Below are 17730 nucleotides of genomic sequence, written 5' to 3'. Positions count from 1 at the left end.
ATATTTGTTGCATTATTTGTTCTGTCGTTTCTGGAGGATTACATTGAAATTGCAACCAACTTTCTATGGCTTGTTTTAGAAATAGTGATATTTGGGAGATGATTTCCTTTTCGAATAACTGAAAGTGAGTGGTTGTAATTTGAATAAAGGGAAAAAGGCCATTCTTGAACATTGGGTGAGACAATCTTACTAATTTGCTAGAGAACCAGTTCGGATTTAAGTATAACTTTTGTATGACTGAAGCTTTTAGTGATAGGTCTAATGCTTTAATATTTAATAATTTCTGTCCTCCGAATTCATATTCATTATATAAATAGGCCCGTTTAATTTTGTCTGGCTTGCCGTTCCAAATAAAATTGAATATTTTTTTCTCATATAATTTAAAAAACTGTTCGCTAGGCGTAGGCAAGACCATAAGCAAATAGGTAAACTGGGATAATACTAAAGAGTTAATCAGGGTTATTTACCTTTCGATGGTAGCAAGATCTTATCTATTTTTGCTAACTTTCTATTAAAATGTATTGAAGTGAGATCATTTATTTCCTTTGGGATATGTATTCCGAGTATATCCACATCACCATCAGACCATTTTATTGGTAAACTACATGGTAATGTAAAAATTGTATTCTTTTGTGATCCAATACGTAATATAGTACATTTGTCATAATTTGGTTGTAATCCAGAGAGGTTAGAACATTTATCTAGATCCTCTATGAGGCTGTGGAGGGATTCTAGTTGTGTTTAAAAGAAAACATCAGCGTACAATGACACCTTTGTTTTTAAGCCCTGGATTTCTAATCCCCTGATATTATTGTTGGATCTGATTTTAATAGCTAACATCTCGATGGCCACAATAAATAGATATGCCGATAGTGGACAACCTTGTTTCACTCCTCTTGACAGTTTAAAACTTTCGGAGAAATAGCCATTATTTACTATTTTACACCTAGGGTTACTATACATGATTTTGACTTATCCTTGTTGCTTGCCTTGAAGCGAGCATAGAAGTGATTTAGCTCGTCTGGTAGGCTTGTGTCACTGGGCAGCTCACGGCTGTGCTTCCCTTTGTAGTTTGTAATAGTTTTCAAGCCCTGCCACATCCGACGAGCGTCAGAGCCGGTGTAGTACGATTCAATCTTAGTCCTGTATTGACTCTTTGCCTGTTTGATGGTTCGTCGGAGGGCATAGCGGGATTTCTTATAAGCGTCCGGGTTAGAGTCCCGGGACTCTACCCTTTAGCTCAGTGCGGATGTTGCCTGTAATCCATGGCTTCTGGTTGGGGTACGTACGGTCACTGTGGGGACGACGTCATCGATGCACTTATTGATGAAGCCAGTGACTGATGTGGTGTACTCCTCAATGCTATCTGAAGAATCCCAGAACATGTTCCAGTCTGTGCTAGCAAAACAGTCCTGTAGCTTAGCATCTGCGTCATCTGACAACTTTTTTATTAACCGAGTCACTGGTGCTTCCTGCTTTAGTTTTTGCTTATAAGCAGCAATCAGGAGGATAGAGTTATGGTCAGATTTGCCAAATGGAGGACGAGTGAGAGCTTTGTATCCGTCTCTGTGTGTGGAGTAAAGGTGGTCTAGAGTTTTTTTTCCTCTGGTTGCACATTTAACATGCTGGTAGAAATTAGGTAGAACGGATTTAAGTTTCCCTGCATTAAATTCCCCAGCCACTAGGAGTGCTGCCTCTGGATGAGCGTTTTCCTGTTTGCTTATGGCCTTATACAGCTCATTGAGTGCAATCTTAGTGCCAGCATCGGTTTGTGGTGGTAGATAGACATCCACGAAAAATATAGATGAAAACTCTCTTGGTAAATAATGTGGTCTACAGCTTATCATGAGATACTCTACCTCAGGCGAGCAAAACCTCGAGACTTCCTTAGTATTGGATTTTGTGAACCAGCTGTTGTTTACAAATATACACAGACCGCCACCCCTTGTCTTACCGGAGTCAGCCGTTCCATCCTGCCGATGTAGCGTATATCCCGCCAGCTGTATGTTATCCATGTCGTTGTTCAGCCACGACATAAGATATTACAGTTTTTAATGTCCCGTTGGTAGGATAATCGTAATCGTAGGTCGTCCAATTTGTTTTGAAGTGATTGAACATTGGCTAATAGGATTGATGGAAGAGGCAGTTTACTCGCTCGCCGTCAGATCCTTACAAGGCACCCCGACCTACGTCCACGATATCTCCGTCTCTTTCTCATGCGAATGACGGGGATTTGGGCCTTGTCTGGTGTCTGTAGGATATCCTTCGCATCCGACTCGTTGAATAAAAAATCTTCGTCCAATACGAGGTGAGTAATCGCTGTCCTGATATCCAGAAGCTATTTTTGTTCATAAGAGACAGTGGCGGAACCATTATGTACAGAATAAATTACAAATAACGCGAAAAAACACACATAATAGTACAATTGGTTAGAGGGCTGTAAAACGGCAGCCATCTTCTCCGGCGCCAGTTCTCGTGATGTATTAGTTGTTGTGGTGGGTGTGTAATAGTTGTCGTGGTGTGCAATAGTTGTCATGGTGTGTAATAGTTGTCATGGTGTGTAATAGTTGTCGTGGTGTGTAATAGTCATCGTGGTACGTTATTGTTGTCGTGGTGTGTAATAGTTGTCGTGGTGTGTAATAGTTGTCATGGTGTGCAATAGTTGTCATGGTGTATAATAGTTGTTGTGGTGTGTATTGGTTGTCGTGGTGTGTATTAGTTGTCGTGGTGTGTGTTTAGTAGTTGTCGTGGTGTGTAATAGTTGTCGTGGTGTGTAATAGTTATCATGGTGTGTAATAGTTGTCGTGGTGTGTATTAGTTGTCGTGGTGTGTATAAGTTCTCATTGTGTGTAATAGTTGACATGGTTTGTATTAGTTGTCATGGTGTATAATAGTTGTCATTGTGTGTAATAGTTGTCGTGGTGTGTAATAGTTGTCTTGGTGTGTAATAGTTGTCATTGTGTGTAATAGTTGTCATGGTTTGTATTAGTTGTTGTGGTGTGTATTAGTTGTCGTGGTGTGTAATAGTTGTCGTGGTGTGTAGTATTTGTCATGGTGTGTATTAGTTGTCATGGTGTGTAAAAGTTGTAATGTTGTATAATAGTTGTCATGTTGTGTAATAGTTGTCATGCTGTGTAATAGTTGTCATGAAGTGTATTAGTTGTTGTGGTGTGTAATAGTTGTCATGGTGTGTGTGTAATAGTTGTCGTGGTGTGTAATAGTTGTCATGGTGTGCAGTAGTTGTCATGGTGTGTAGTAGTTGTCATGGTGTGTATTAGTTGTCGTGGTGTGTAATAGTTGTCATGGTGTGTATTAGTTGTCATGGTGTGTATTAGTTGTTGCAGTGTGTATTAGTTGTCATGATGTGTATTAATTGTCATGGTGTGTAATAGTTGTCATGGTGTGTAATAGTTGTCGTGGTGTGTAATAGTTTTCATGGTTTGTAATAGTTGTCGTGGTGTGTAATAGTTGTCATGGTGTGTAATAGTTGTCATGGTGTGTATTATTTGTTGTGGTGTGTATTAGTTGTCGTGATGTGTATTAATTGTCACGGTGTGTAATAGTTGTCATTGTGTGTAATAGTTGTCATGGTTTGTATTAGTTGTCGTGGTGTGTATTAGTTGTCGTGGTGTGTAATAGTTGTCGTGGTGTGTAGTAGTTGTCATGGTGTGTATTAGTTGTCATGGTGTGTAAAAGTTTTAATGTTGTGTAATAGTTGTCATGTTGTGTAATAGTTGTCATGCTGTGTAATAGTTGTGATGGAGTGTATTAGTTGTCGTGGTGTGAAATAGTTGTCATAGTGTTTAATAGTTGTCATGGTGTGTGTGTAATAGTTGTCATGGAGTGTATTAGTTGTCGTGGTGTATAATAGTTGACGTGGTGTGTAATAGTTGTCGTGGTGTGTGTGTAATAGTTGTCGTGGTGTGTAATAGTTGTCATGGTGTGCAGTAGTTGTCATGGTGTGTAATTGTTGTTGTGGTGTGTAATAGTTGTCATTGTGTGTAAAAGTTGTCATGGTGTGTAATAGTTGTCATTGTGTGTAGTAGTTGTCATGGTGTGTATTAGTTGTCGTGGTGTGTAATAGTTGTCATGGTGTGTAATAGTTGTTGTGGTGTGTAATAGTTGTCATGGTGTGTAATAGTTGTCATGGTGTGTAATAGTTGTCATTGTGTGTAATAGTTGTCGTGGTGTGTATTAGTTGTCGTGGTGTGTAATACTTATCGTGCTGTTTCATAGTTGTCATTGTTAGGCCTACTGCTGCTAGGTAGCTCTCTCTCTGCTCTCCCCCTCCCCTCTGTCTGTCCTTGATTGCAGGAGTGAAGTCTGGTGTGCGGGAGTCAGGGTTCCAGCTGCAGCTCATTCACCATAATCCCTCAGCCTTTAAGACCCGGGTCAAACTTTCCACTCATCGTCAGATCATAGTCAAGACAACCATATATTTGGAACCTGACTCCTGCCTCCGCTTCACTCCTGCCACCACCATCCTGCTCTTCACTATCGGGCCTCTCCTTTGGACTCACCACGGACACTAGGACATTACGGTACCACACCTGCCCTGACCTGGATCTGTACCCTCCCTGTAACCTGGACTTGCTCTTCCCCATTTATTGGAAACCTGGACTATTGAACATTATAATAAACCTGTTAAAACTTCTCTGGCTTGGTGTACTTGTCTGCATTTGGGTTCTATCCAGTTAAATCATAACAGTATGATCTGACCAACATGAACCCAGCAGACAGTAGCTCGGATACCACCCCAGAGTGCACTCAAATTTGGACTGCCATAGCCAATCAGGGCATTCTACTTGGCCAACATGATACCCTGTTTAAGACGATTGCTGAGGACAGTCAGGTGCTGCTTAATCAGGTTCAATTACTCACCAATCAAGTGTCTGCCCTTACTACCCCCTTCAGCCCAGATCAGAGAGCCTTTTGTTCCTGCTCCAGAGCCGCTATGGCGGGAACATGGGAACCTGTGGCGATTTTTTTGACTCAATGCTCGTTAGTGTTTGAACAACAGCCCCTCACCTACGCCTCAGAAAGAGCCCGTATTGCCTACCTTATCAACTCTACTAGCGGTTCCGCTCGTGCCTGGGGATCCGCGGTCTGGGAGAGTCAGTCGGACATTTGCAACGCTTACGTGGCCTTCACCACGGAGATGAGGAAGGTTTTTGACCACCCCGTACGAGGCAAGGAGGCTGCGAAAGCGGTTGTTTTCTCTTCGGCAGGGCTCGTAGTGTGGCGGAGATGGCAGTGGAGTTTCGGACTTTAGCAGCAGTGAGTGGTTGGAATGACGAGGCATTACAAGGAGTGTTCATCAATGCTTTGTCTGAGATTTTAAAAGATGAATTGGTGTCATATGATGAATCGCCTACGCTGGATAATCTTATTTCACTCACTATCAGGTTGGATAATCGGATTCGGGAGCGCCGCCGGAGAGAGTGTTAGTTCCAAGCAACCTGTCTGTCATCAACAAACTCCTCCCTGCATCGTCCCTACGGAGAGACCGTGTCTTCCCGAGTCGATACGAGGAGCACTGAACCCGGCCATGGAGGTGGTCGTGCAGGTTGTCCTCAGGAGGAGCGTGCACGTCGTATTCAGGCTCGGGTCTGCCTGTATTGTGGAGAAGCTGGTCATTTCGTTCCTTCCTGCCCAGTTCGTCCGGGAAAAAGGGCCGGCTCATCATTTATGGGAGAAGTTTTGGTGAGCCGAGCAGCGGATTCTTCCTCTTCTCCCCGCATTCTGCTCCAGGCATCCCTCCAGTGGCAGTCCCAGAATTTCTCTGTTAGTGCGCTGATTGACTCTGGTGCCGACAGCTTTTTGGATGAGAGTGGGCTCAACAAATGGATTTGGAGACTGTTCCTATGGACTGTCCGCTGCAGGCTAAGGGTCTAAATGGACAATTGTTGACCCGCATTACCCATCAGACTGTTCCTGTTTGTCTTAGAGTGTCGGGAAATCATCAGGAGAACATTCAATTCCATATTATCTGACTGCCCACAGACTCCCCTGGTCCTTGGTATCCCCTGGCTCATAAACACAATCCACACATTGATTGGGTGACAGGTAGCATTGTTTCATGGAGCACATTTGTCATGTGAATTGTTTGTGTTCTGCTCAGACTCCTGCCAGTACTGTGCCTCAACCTCCACTGGAGTCCATGGATCTTTCTGCTGTTCCTGACGTGTATCATGACCTGGCATCCGTTTTCTGCAAACACAGAGCTACTTCTCTTCCTCCTCACCGGCCCTTCGACTGCGCCAGTGACCTCCAGCCAGGAGCCCCGCCTCCCAGCAGTCGCCTGTACAATCTCTCCCGGCCGGAGACGGAGGCTATGGAGAACTACATTCGGGACTCCTTGGCGGCAGGTATTATGCGTCCTTCCTCGTCACCTGTAGGAGCGGGATTCTTTTTGTTGCTAAGAAGGATAAGACCCTCAGACCCTGTATTGATTACCGTGGACTTAACAACATCACCATTGGAACAAGTATTCTCTGCCTTTGATTAATTCTGCTTTTCCCCTCCTTCATGGTGCTACCATCTTTCACGAAACTGGATCTACGAAATGCGTATCACCTGGTGCGCATTCGTAAGGGTGATGAATGGAAGACTGCCTTCAACACACCCTTGGGACATTTTGAGTATCGGGTTATGCCTTTTGGGTTGTCTAATGCCCCTGCCGTTTTTTTCAGGCACTAGTCAATGATGTCCTTCGGGACATGTTGAATCGGTTTGTTTTTGTCTATCTGGATGATATCTTGATTTTCTCAGAGTCCTCCCAGGAACATGAACTGCATGTGCGCCAGGTGTTGCAAAGGTTGTTGGAGAACAAACTGTTTGTGAAGATGGAGAAATGTGAATTTCATGTGTCTGAGACCTCTTTTTTGGGTTACATCATAGCTCAGGGGAGCTGCGGATGGACCCAGCTAAGATCTCTGCTGTCACGGACTGGCCAGCTCCCTCTACCCGCAAAACAACTTCAACGATTCCTGGGGTTTCGAACTTCTATAGGAGGTTCATCAAGGACTACAGCCGCATTGCGTACGCCACTCACCGCTCTCACCTCCATCTCACGACCGTTACGCTTGGAATGAAGGGGGCGAATCAGCGTTCGAAGAACTGAAACATCGCTTGCCTCGGCTCCCATTCTGATGCAGCGGACCCGACCGCCAGTTTGTCGTGGAGGTGGATGCATCCGACACTGGGGTAGGTGCAGTGTTGTCACAACGTTCTCCTGAAGATAACAAACTGCATCCCTGTGCTTTTCTCTCAAGGAAACTTTCTCAGGCAGAGAGGAATTATGATGTTGGAAATCGGGAACTGCTACGCCGTTAAGCTGGCTCTCGAGAGTGGCGACATTGGTTGGAGGGCGGAACAACCCTTCATCGTTTGGACGGATCATAAGAATCTGGCTTACCTCCAGTCAGCGAAGCAGCTCAACCCCGTCAAGCCAGGTGGGCACTATTTTTTGGGAGATTCAATTTTTTCTCTGTCTTACCGTCCTGGGTCATTAGCGTCAAGCCTGACGCCTTCCTGTCTCGTGTTCATTCGGCTGTTGATACTGGTAGTAACCCTGAACCCATTTTTTGCCTCCTACCTGCAGTATTGCAGTCATCACATGTGACATCGAGGGGATTGTTAGAGCAGGCTCAACATCATCAGCTGACCCTGGGAGGGGGCCCTCCCAACCGGATGTTTGTCCCTGAGTCTGCTCGCTCCCAGGTACTTCAGTGGGCTCACTCGTCTCCCCTTACCTGTCACCCTGAGTTTCGCGGACCCTTGACTTTGTGCGACGGAAGTTCTGGTGGGCCACGATGGAGGCGGACACTCGAGCCTTCATTGCTGCTTGTACGGTATGTGCACGAAGTAAAAACTCCACCCAGGCCAGCGCTGGTCATCTCGACCTCTACCTATACCCAGCCGGCCCTGGTCGCATATCGCTATGGATTTTGTCACTGGACTTCCCCCTCATCTGGTAAGACTGTAATTCTTACGGTGATTGATCGTTTTTTCTAAGTTCGCTCATTTTTTGGCCCTACCTAAACTGCCCACTGCCAGAGAGACGGCTGATATTTTGGTTGAACATGTGTTCCGCTCTCATGGTCTACCCACGGATATTGTCTCTGACAGGGGTCCCCAGTTTGTCTCCCAGGTGTGGAAAGCTTTCTGCAAAGCTTTGGGCATTACATCCAGCCTGTCCTCTGGATATCACCCCCAGACCAACGGGCAAGCCGAGAGAGCGAACCAGGAGATGGAGACCGCACTTCGCTGTGTCACTGGGTCTAACCCTGGGTCATGGAGCTCCATGCTTCCCTGGGTGGAATATGCTCATAACACCTTGACTAACGCTTCCTCTGGTTTGTCTCCGTTTCTGTGTGCTCTGGGTTATCAACCTCCCCTGTTCCCTTCCCAAGAGAGGGAACTTGCGGTACCCTCGGTGCAGTCCCACATGCGCCGCTGCTGCAAGGTCTGGAGGAAGGCCAGGGTAGCTCTGTCCCGAGCTTCGGCGTACATGCAGAGGCAAGCCAACTCGTCACCGGTCCCAGGCTCCCGGTTACTCTCCTGGTCAAGAGGTATGGCTGAAGTCACGGGACCTTCCATTGAAGGTGGAGTCGAAGAAGATGGCGCCTCGTTTTATAGGACCGTTCAAGATACTGTCTATTGTTAACCCCTGCGCGGTTAAGCTACAGCTTCCTGCCTCCCTACGGGTTCATTCCACCTTTCATGTTTCCCAGATTAAGCCTGTGTCGGTTAGCCCTTTGTGCCCGCCCTCTCGTCCCCCTCCTCCGCCCAAGATCGTGGGTGGGGGTCCGGTCTACACTGTCCGGCGACTTCTGGATGTTCGCCGCCGGGGTCGTGGTTTCCAGTACCTGGTGGATTGGGAGGTTATGGTCTGAGGAACGTTCCTGGGTGCCCAGGAGCTTCATTGTAGATCCTGCTCTGGTTCGTGAGTTTCATAGGTTACATCCTGATAAACCCTGTCGGCCGCCAGGTGGCGTCCGTAGAGGGGGTACTGTTAGGCCTACTGCTGCTAGGTAGCTCTCTCTCTGCTCTCCCCCTCCCCTCTGTCTGTCCTTGATTGCAGGAGTGAAGTCTGGTGTGCGGGAGTCAGGGTTCCAGCTGCAGCTCATTCACCATAATCACCTCAGCCTTTAAGACCCGGTCAAACTTTCCACTCATCGTCAGATCATAGTCAAGACAACCATATATTTGGAACCTGACTCCTGCCTCCGCTTCACTCCTGCCACCACCATCCTGCTCTTCACTATCGGGCCTCTCCTTTGGACTCACCACGGACACTAGGACATTACGGTACCACACCTGCCCTGACCTGGATCTGTACCCTCCCTGTAACCTGGACTTGCTCTTCCCCATTTATTGGAAACCTGGACTATTGAACATTATAATAAACCTGTTAAAACTTCTCTGGCTTGGTGTACTTGTCTGCATTTGGGTTCTATCCAGTTAAATCATAACAGTCATGGTGTGTAATAGTTGTCGTGGTGTGTAATAGTTGTCTTGGTGGGTATTAGTGGTCGTGGTGTGTAATAGTTGTCATGGTGTGCAATAGTTGTCATGGTGTGTAATAGTTGTCGTGGTGTGTAATAGTTGTTTTGGTGTGTATTAGTTGTTGTGATGTGTAATAGTTGTCGTGGTGTGTAATAGTTGTCATGGTGTGTAATAGTTGTCGTTGTGTGTAATAGTTGTCATGGTTTGTAATAGTTGTCATGGTGTGTAATAGTTGTTTTGGTGTGTATTAGTTTACATTTACATTTTAGTCATTTAGCAGACGCTCTTATCCAGAGCGACTTACAGGAGCAATTAGGGTTAAGTGCCTTGCTCAAGGGCACATTTACGTCATTTAGCAGACGCTCTAGTCCAGAGCGACTCACAAATTGATGCATTCACCCTATAGCCAGTGGGATAACCACTTTACAAATTATTATTATTATTATTTTATTTTTTTGGGGGGGTAGAAGGATTACTTTATCCTATCCCAGGTATTCCTTAAAGAGGTGGGGTTTCAAATGTCTCCGGAAGGTGGTGAGCGACTCCGCTGTGTGTGGGGGGGGGGGGGTAGAAGGATTACTTTATCCTATCCCAGGTATTCCTTAAAGAGGTGGGGTTTCAAATGTCTCCGTTGTTGTGGTGTGTAATAGTTGTCGTGGAGTGTATTAGTTGTTGTGGTGTGTAATACTTGTCATGGTGTGTAATAGTTGTCATGGTGTGTATTAGTTGTTGTGATGTGTAATAGTTGTCGTGGTGTGTAATAGTTGTTGTGGTGTGTATTAGTTGTCGTGGTGTGTAATAGTTGTTGTGGTGTGTAATAGTTGTCGTGGAGTGTATTAGTTGTTGTGGTGTGTAATACTTGTCATGGTGTGTAATAGTTGTTGTGGAGTGTATTAGTTGTCGTCGTGTGTAATAGTTGTCGTAGTGTGTAATAGTTGTCGTGGTGTGTGTGTAATAGTTGTCGAGGTGTGTATTAGTTGTTGTGGTGTGTAATAGTTGTCGTGGTGTTTAATAGTTGTTGTGGTGTGTATTAGTGATCGTGGTGTGTAATAGTTGTTGTGGTGTGTAATAGTTGTCATGGTGTGTAATAGTTGTCATGGTATGTAATAGTTGTCGTGGAGTGTATTAGTTGTCGTGGTGTGAAATAGTTGGCGTAGTGTGTAATAGTTGTCGTGGTGTGTAATAGTTGAAGTGTTGTGTATTAGTTGTCATGGTGTGTAATAGTTGTCATGGTGTGTAATAGTTTTCATGTTGTGTAATAGTTGTCATTGTGTGTAATAGTTGTCATGGTGTGTAATAGTTGTCATTGTGTGTATTAGTTGTGGTGGTGTGTAATAGTTGTCATGGTGTGTTTAGTTGTTGTGGTGTGTAATAGTTGTCGTAGTGTGTTTAGTTGTTGTGGTGTGTAATAGTTGTCATGGTGTGTAATAGTTGTCATGGTGTGTATTAGTTGTTGTGATGTGTAATAGTTGTCGTGGTGTGTAATAGTTGTTGTGGTGTGTATTAGTTGTCGTGGTGTGTAATAGTTGTTGTGGTGTGTAATAGTTGTCGTGGAGTGTATTAGTTGTTGTGGTGTGTAATACTTGTCATGGTGTGTAATAGTTGTTGTGGAGTGTATTAGTTGTCGTCGTGTGTAATAGTTGTCGTAGTGTGTAATAGTTGTCGTGGTGTGTGTGTAATAGTTGTCGTCGTGTGTAATAGTTGTCGTAGTGTGTAATAGTTGTCGTGGTGTGTGTGTAATAGTTGTCGAGGTGTGTATTAGTTGTTGTGGTGTGTAATAGTTGTCGTGGTGTTTAATAGTTGTTGTGGTGTGTATTAGTGATCGTGGTGTGTAATAGTTGTTGTGGTGTGTAATAGTTGTCATGGTGTGTAATAGTTGTCATGGTATGTAATAGTTGTCGTGGAGTGTATTAGTTGTCGTGGTGTGAAATAGTTGGCGTAGTGTGTAATAGTTGTCGTGGTGTGTAATAGTTGAAGTGTTGTGTATTAGTTGTCATGGTGTGTAATAGTTGTCATGGTGTGTAATAGTTTTCATGTTGTGTAATAGTTGTCATTGTGTGTAATAGTTGTCATGGTGTGTAATAGTTGTCATTGTGTGTATTAGTTGTGGTGGTGTGTAATAGTTGTCATGGTGTGTTTAGTTGTTGTGGTCTGTATTAGTTGTCATGTTGTGTAATAGTTGTCATGCTGTGTAATAATTGTCATGCTGTGTAATAGTTGTCATTACATTTTACATTTTAGTCATTTAGCAGACGCTCTTATCCAGAGCGACTTACATATAGTGAGTGCATACATTTTTTTTTTTTTCATACTGGCCCCTCGTGGGAAACGAACCCACAACCCTGGCATTGCAAGCGCCATGCTCTACCAACTGAGCTACATGGGACCCATGGTGTGTATTAGTTGAAGTGGTGTTTAATAGTTGTTGTGGTGTGTGTGTAATAATTGTTGTGGAGCGTATTAGTTGTTGTGGTGTGAAATAGTTGTCGTAGTGTGTGTGTAATAGTTGTCGTGGGTTGTAATAGTTAAAGTGGTGTGTAATAGTTGTCATTGTGTGTAAAAGTTGTCATGGTTTGTATTAGTTGTCGTGGTGTGTAATAGTTGTCATGGTGTGTAATAGTTGTTGTGGTGTGTATTAGTGGTTGTGGTGTGTAATAGTTGTCATGGTGTGTAATAGTTGTCATGTTGTGTAATAGTTGTCATGCTGTGTAATAGTTCTCATGGTGTGTATTAGTTGTCGTGGTGTGTAATAATTGTTGTGGTGTGTATTAGTTGTCGTGGTGTGAAATAGTTGTCGTAGTGTGTAATAGTTGTCATGGTGTGTGTGTAATAGTTGTCGTGGTGTGTAATAGTTGTGTTGGTGTGTAATAGTTGTCGTGGTGTGTAATAGTTGTCGTGGTGTGTAATAGTTGTCGTGGTGTGTATTAGTTGTCATGGTGTGTAATAGTTGTCATGGTGTGTAATAGTTGTCATGGTGTGTAACAGTTGTCTTGATGTTTAATAGTTGTCATGGTGTGTGTGTAATAGTTGTCGTGGTGTGTAATAGTTGTGTTGGTGTGTAATAGTTGTCGTGGTGTGTAATAGTTATCGTGGTATGTAACAGTGGTCATGGTGTGTAATAGCTGTCATGGTGTGTCTGTAATAGTTGTCGTGGTTTGTAATAGTTGTTTCAGCACAGACTGAAAAGGCCTTGAAGAGGTATTGGTCTAAACTGGAATTTAGACAGGTCGCTATATAAAACAGGTGTACCAAAACACTGGTCTAGATATATTTTCCAGGTAGGCATTATTATTATTATTATTATTATTATTAAAATAATACAGTATAAATATAATTTTGTGTGTTAAACACACCACATTACAGTACATTGAGTACTGGATTGGAGAGCTGAGATCTAACTGGTCAAAATCTTTGGCTTGATAATGAAGTAAAAGATTACTGAACTGTTGAGTTCAGGACGACAGTGGCCAAGTACTTTCGTGCCGTTTGTTTGCTCGCAGAAGTTTGTTTTTGGGGGCAGCCGAGGGTGTGTGTGTGTCTGGGTCATGTTATTCAGTCTGTGGGCTCTGTCCCCATGTCCTGAAGTTGTTGATTTGGGCTGCTGGTAGGTGGTTCTCTAATCCTGCACGCACTCACTGGCACTGCTCTACCTTGTTTTTCCGCTGCTGTTGCTTTCACACACGCTGTCTCTCTCTCACACACACACACACACACACACACACACACACACACACACACACACACACACACACACACACACACACACACACACACACACACACACCCTCCCCAGGCGACGTTCTTTCTGATCTGGATTTAGGACCGATGGGGACAGATGGGTGAACAGTGGGAGTCTGGGCTACCGTCCCTCGCAAGCACACAGTCACACACACAGTCACACACACAGTCACACACACACACACACACAGTCACACACACACACGCTCTCTCACTCACTAAGACTGGCTCAGAGACTCACAAACATGAATGCAGACACGTTCAAACTCTCACGCATACTCTCTAACTTCTGGACACACACACACACAAACACACACACACACACATACACAGAGACATCATCACACGCATACTTACTTAGTTTGAAACCCACACACAGTCTAACACACTCTCATTCAGACAGATACAGTATACGCACAGACAGGATTAGATCCAAATGCATACTTATTTACTCTGTTAAAGCTGGTGTGGAGCGCCTTTGTGTGTGTGTGTGTGTAAACTCCTGCTACCGTACGTTTGGTTGGGCTGTGATCTAATAGCCCAGGTTAGGTTAAGCTAATGGCTGGGGATCATGTCCAGAGTCTGTATATCCCTCTGGAAGTGGATGGGATGAATTTATGTACAGGTTTATTATGGTCATGTACACTACATGCTAACTGAAAAATCTAGCTTTAGTTTAGGAGTAATCCGCTCTACCATCTCTCTCTCTCTCTCTCTCTCTCTCTCTCTCTCTCTCTCTCTCTCTCTCTCTCTCTCTCTCTCTCTCTCTCTCTCTCTCTCTCTCTCTCTCTCTCTCTCTCTCTTTCTCTCTCGTTAAGGCATCACTGTCAGCACTTGTTTGTTGTGTTGTCTGGCTGGGTCTGGGAGTGAAATGCTGCGTGTCTGCTTGACTGTGATGTCTGGCTGGGCGGGCGTCGTGATCTGAGTGCTGATGTGTTGTTCTGTCCTGGTTGATTGGTTATGTCTGGAAACTGTGAGGCAGAGTTTTATCACTCAACTCTGTCATCTACACTTCTTAATAGAGCTTCTAACAGTCTAACATTCGAACATTTCCATGTATTTCTACTTCTCTCTGTGTCTATCTCCCTTTGTGTCAGAACAGTAACTAGACAATGACAATGTTTGTGTATGTGTGTGATGACTCATCAAGCAATCATCAGTCATGTCATCAATAATGTCCTCATCAAGCAATCACTTTACTTTCACTTTTTCTGAATCTTTGCAGAAGGCTGTTTACAATTTCTAGTAGCTCCTCTCATGTTTATATGTAGTTGTTTGTTTTATTTCTGGATAATGAACATGGTGACATGAGGCAGGACAGTTTCCATAGAAACATAAAGACACCATATAAACATCACAGAAGTCATAATTATGGTATCTTGTCTTTCTATTTCTAATCCATTCCTCTCTTAAACCTTCTTTCCTTCCCTTTCTCTCTCTTATTCCCACTTCCTGCCTGTGACTAGTTTACTGTTTATTCTCCTTTTGTAGTGGTTATGTGTACATTGCAGTGCATTATTTTGAACTTTTATTCAAGAAAAGTTTGTTAACACAACTTCCCCCATCTCTCTCCTCTCTCTCTCTCTCTCTCTCTCTCTCTCTCTCTCTCTCTCTCTCTCTCTCTCTCTCTCTCTCTCTCTCTCTCTCTCTCTAGGCTGAAGAGTGTGGGTTTGGAGCGAGACATGACAGAGGGTCTGCTGGGTAAAGAGAGAGAGCTCTGCCAACAGCTCAGGTAAGGAAAGGGTAGAATGAGAAAACAAGGGAACAATACAGCTGCCAGGAGGCCTGTGGGAAGGCGGAAGAGAGGGAGGACGGAGGAAAGAAAGATCAAAAGAAAGGGATAGAGGGAACAAAAGAAGAGCCTGCTTTAATCTGATTGGTAGGTGGCTCCCCGACCAATGGCACGACAGGAAGGCTGGGGCAGATGGGAAAAAGCTGGGTGCAGGGATGTATGGAGAAAAACAGAGGGTGAGAAAAACAGAGGGAGGAGGAAAAATAGAGGGTGAGAATAAAGATGAGAGGGGAGGACTGTTGTAATTTTTGCCATAGACTTTAGTTATTGGCTTTGAGTCAGATGTTAGAGTGAAACACTATTAATAACCAAGGCTGGCCTAGTAAAACACAGTGCATTAACTAGTGTGTATTGGATAATTCAGTCACATGCACGCTCAAATTCCTAGCCTCGTAACTGATGACAGATTTGGCTCATATCTGGTCCTCCATTTCTGCCTGTCAGGCTACGAGTTGTGTCATCTGACATTATAAAACAGCCTCTCGTGACAAGCACATACTCTGACACACACTGACACACACACACACGGCACACACACATCAACTCACACAAGTAAAACACTCCCCGATCTCAGAAATGGAGGAGAGAACTCTTCTCCTCTAATCTTCATGTTTTATCACCTAAAGCCACATACATTTACTTCTGGTCTGTAGAGATCAGTCAGAAGAAAAACAACTACTCCACTCCACTCTCAAAAGCCGTCACTTCAGATTAGATTTAGAACCTAGTCATATGTATGTGTGTGAGTGTGTGTGTGTTAGCAAATGCTAGTGTTTATCCAGGGGTCGTATTATTTAAAGCAGAGATCTGTATTTAATGACGAGATGCTCATGTCTCTGCCCTGACAATGGGAGTCGTTGTCCCAAAGGAGGGAAGGCAGGCGACAAGTTTAGGTGCAAAATAAGCCCATAGAAACGCGTTGGGCTTATTTTGGACAGATTTCGACGAGAGTGAAACCTCTCGCTTCGCCTCTTCCTCTCTGATAAAAGTTAACAAGGGGTATGCTATGTTCGTGGAAGGAAAAGCAGCTGTTAATTGGTCAATTCTGAGGACTCCTGGGAGACTTAGGGTTATGACCAGGGTGGAATTAAATCAAATCACCTGTCAGCTGTATTCAGGCAGCTTTGAACGTTTAATGAACATTTAAAACTTGACAACTTTAAGCACTAAAAGTATATACGTTCAGAACTTTTGTGAAACAGCACAGTTAAAAATATATGGCAAAATAGAAATCAAACTGGATGGTCTTCAGAGATAGATGGGAGGGGTTGATGGTAGCTGAAGGATGGGATTAAAAACAAACAAAAGATAACTATTGTAAAATACATTGTGTCCATAAAATGTACATAGTATGTATAAGATGGAAGTAGAAGCCTAAGTGTTGTGTGTTGTTAGTTTACTCCAATTAGGGGAGGGGTGGTAGGGTTAGGGGAAAATAATAAAGGAACATATATTTAAATATATATACAGTACAAGTCAAAAGTGGTATAAAGGAAAATATACAGTACCAGTCAAAAGTTTGGACACACCTACTCATTCAAGGGTTTTTCTTTATTTTTACTTTGTTCTACATTGTAGAATAATAGTGAAGACATCAAAACTGAAAACTGTAGTCATGTAGTAACCAAAAAAAGTCTTAAACAAATCAAAATATATTTTATATTTGAGATTCTTCAAATAGCCACCCTTTGCCTTGATGACAGCTTTGCACACTCTTGGCATTCCCTCAACCAGCTTCACCTGGAATGCTTTTCCAACAGTCTTGAAGGAGTTCCCACATATGCTGAGCACTTGTTGTCTGCTTTTCCTTCACTCTGCCATCCAACTCATCCCAAACCATCTCAATTGGGTTGAGGTCGGGGGATTGTGGAGGCCAGTTCATCTGATGCAGCACTCCATCACTCTCCTTCTTGGTAAAATAGCCCTTACACAGCCTGGAGGTGTGTTGGGTCATTGTCCTGTTGAAAAACAAATGATAGTCCCACTAAGCCCAAACCATATGGGATGGCGTATCGCTGCAGAATGCTGTGGTAGCCATGCTGGTTAAGTGTGCCTTGAATTCTAAATAAATCACTGACAGTGTCACCAGCAAAGCACCCCCACACCATCACACCTCCTCCTCCATGCTTTAAGGTGGGAACTACACATGCAGAGATCATCCGTTCACCCACACCACGTCTCACAAAGACACAGTTGTTGGAACCAAAAATCTCCAATTTGGACTCCAGACCAAAGGACACATTTCCACCGGTCTAATGTCCATTGCTCGTGTTTCTTGGTATTCTTTTGTAGTGTGTTCTTTGCAGCAATTCGACCATGAAGGCCTGATTCACACAGTCCCCTCTGAACAGTTGATGTTGAGATGTCTGTGACTTGAACTCTGTGAAGGATTTATTTTGGGCTGCAATTGCTGAGGCTGGTAACACTAATGAACTTATCCTCTGCAGCAGAGGTAACTCTGGGTCTTCCATTCCTGTGGCAGTCCTCATGAGAGCCAGTTTCATCATTGCGCTTGATGGTTTTTGCGACTGCACTTTCAAAGTTCTTAAAATGTTCCGTATTGACTAACCTTCATGTCTTAAAGTAATGATGGACTGTCGTTTCTCTTTGCTTATTTTAGCTGTTCTTGCCATAATATGGCTTGGTCTTTTACCAAATAGGGCTATCTTCTGTATACCCCACAGTTGACA

General features: G+C 43.9%; 1 protein-coding gene across 1 annotated transcript in view; it reads left to right on the top strand.

The window, feature by feature from the left end:
- Positions 1 to 17730, top strand: part of lekr1 (leucine, glutamate and lysine rich 1) — a 178938-nt gene that overhangs the window by 46403 nt on the left and 114805 nt on the right. Inside the window, exon 4 of the mRNA XM_041876949.2 lies at positions 14903 to 14980. Within this exon, the coding sequence (XP_041732883.2) occupies positions 14903 to 14980 (78 nt within the window). The remainder of the gene's footprint in view (positions 1 to 14902; positions 14981 to 17730) is intronic.

The sequence above is a fragment of the Coregonus clupeaformis genome, chromosome 5, assembly GCF_020615455.1.
Source record: "Coregonus clupeaformis isolate EN_2021a chromosome 5, ASM2061545v1, whole genome shotgun sequence".
NCBI classification, from domain to species: domain Eukaryota; kingdom Metazoa; phylum Chordata; class Actinopteri; order Salmoniformes; family Salmonidae; genus Coregonus; species Coregonus clupeaformis.
This window is presented reverse-complemented; position numbering and strand designations above follow the sequence as displayed.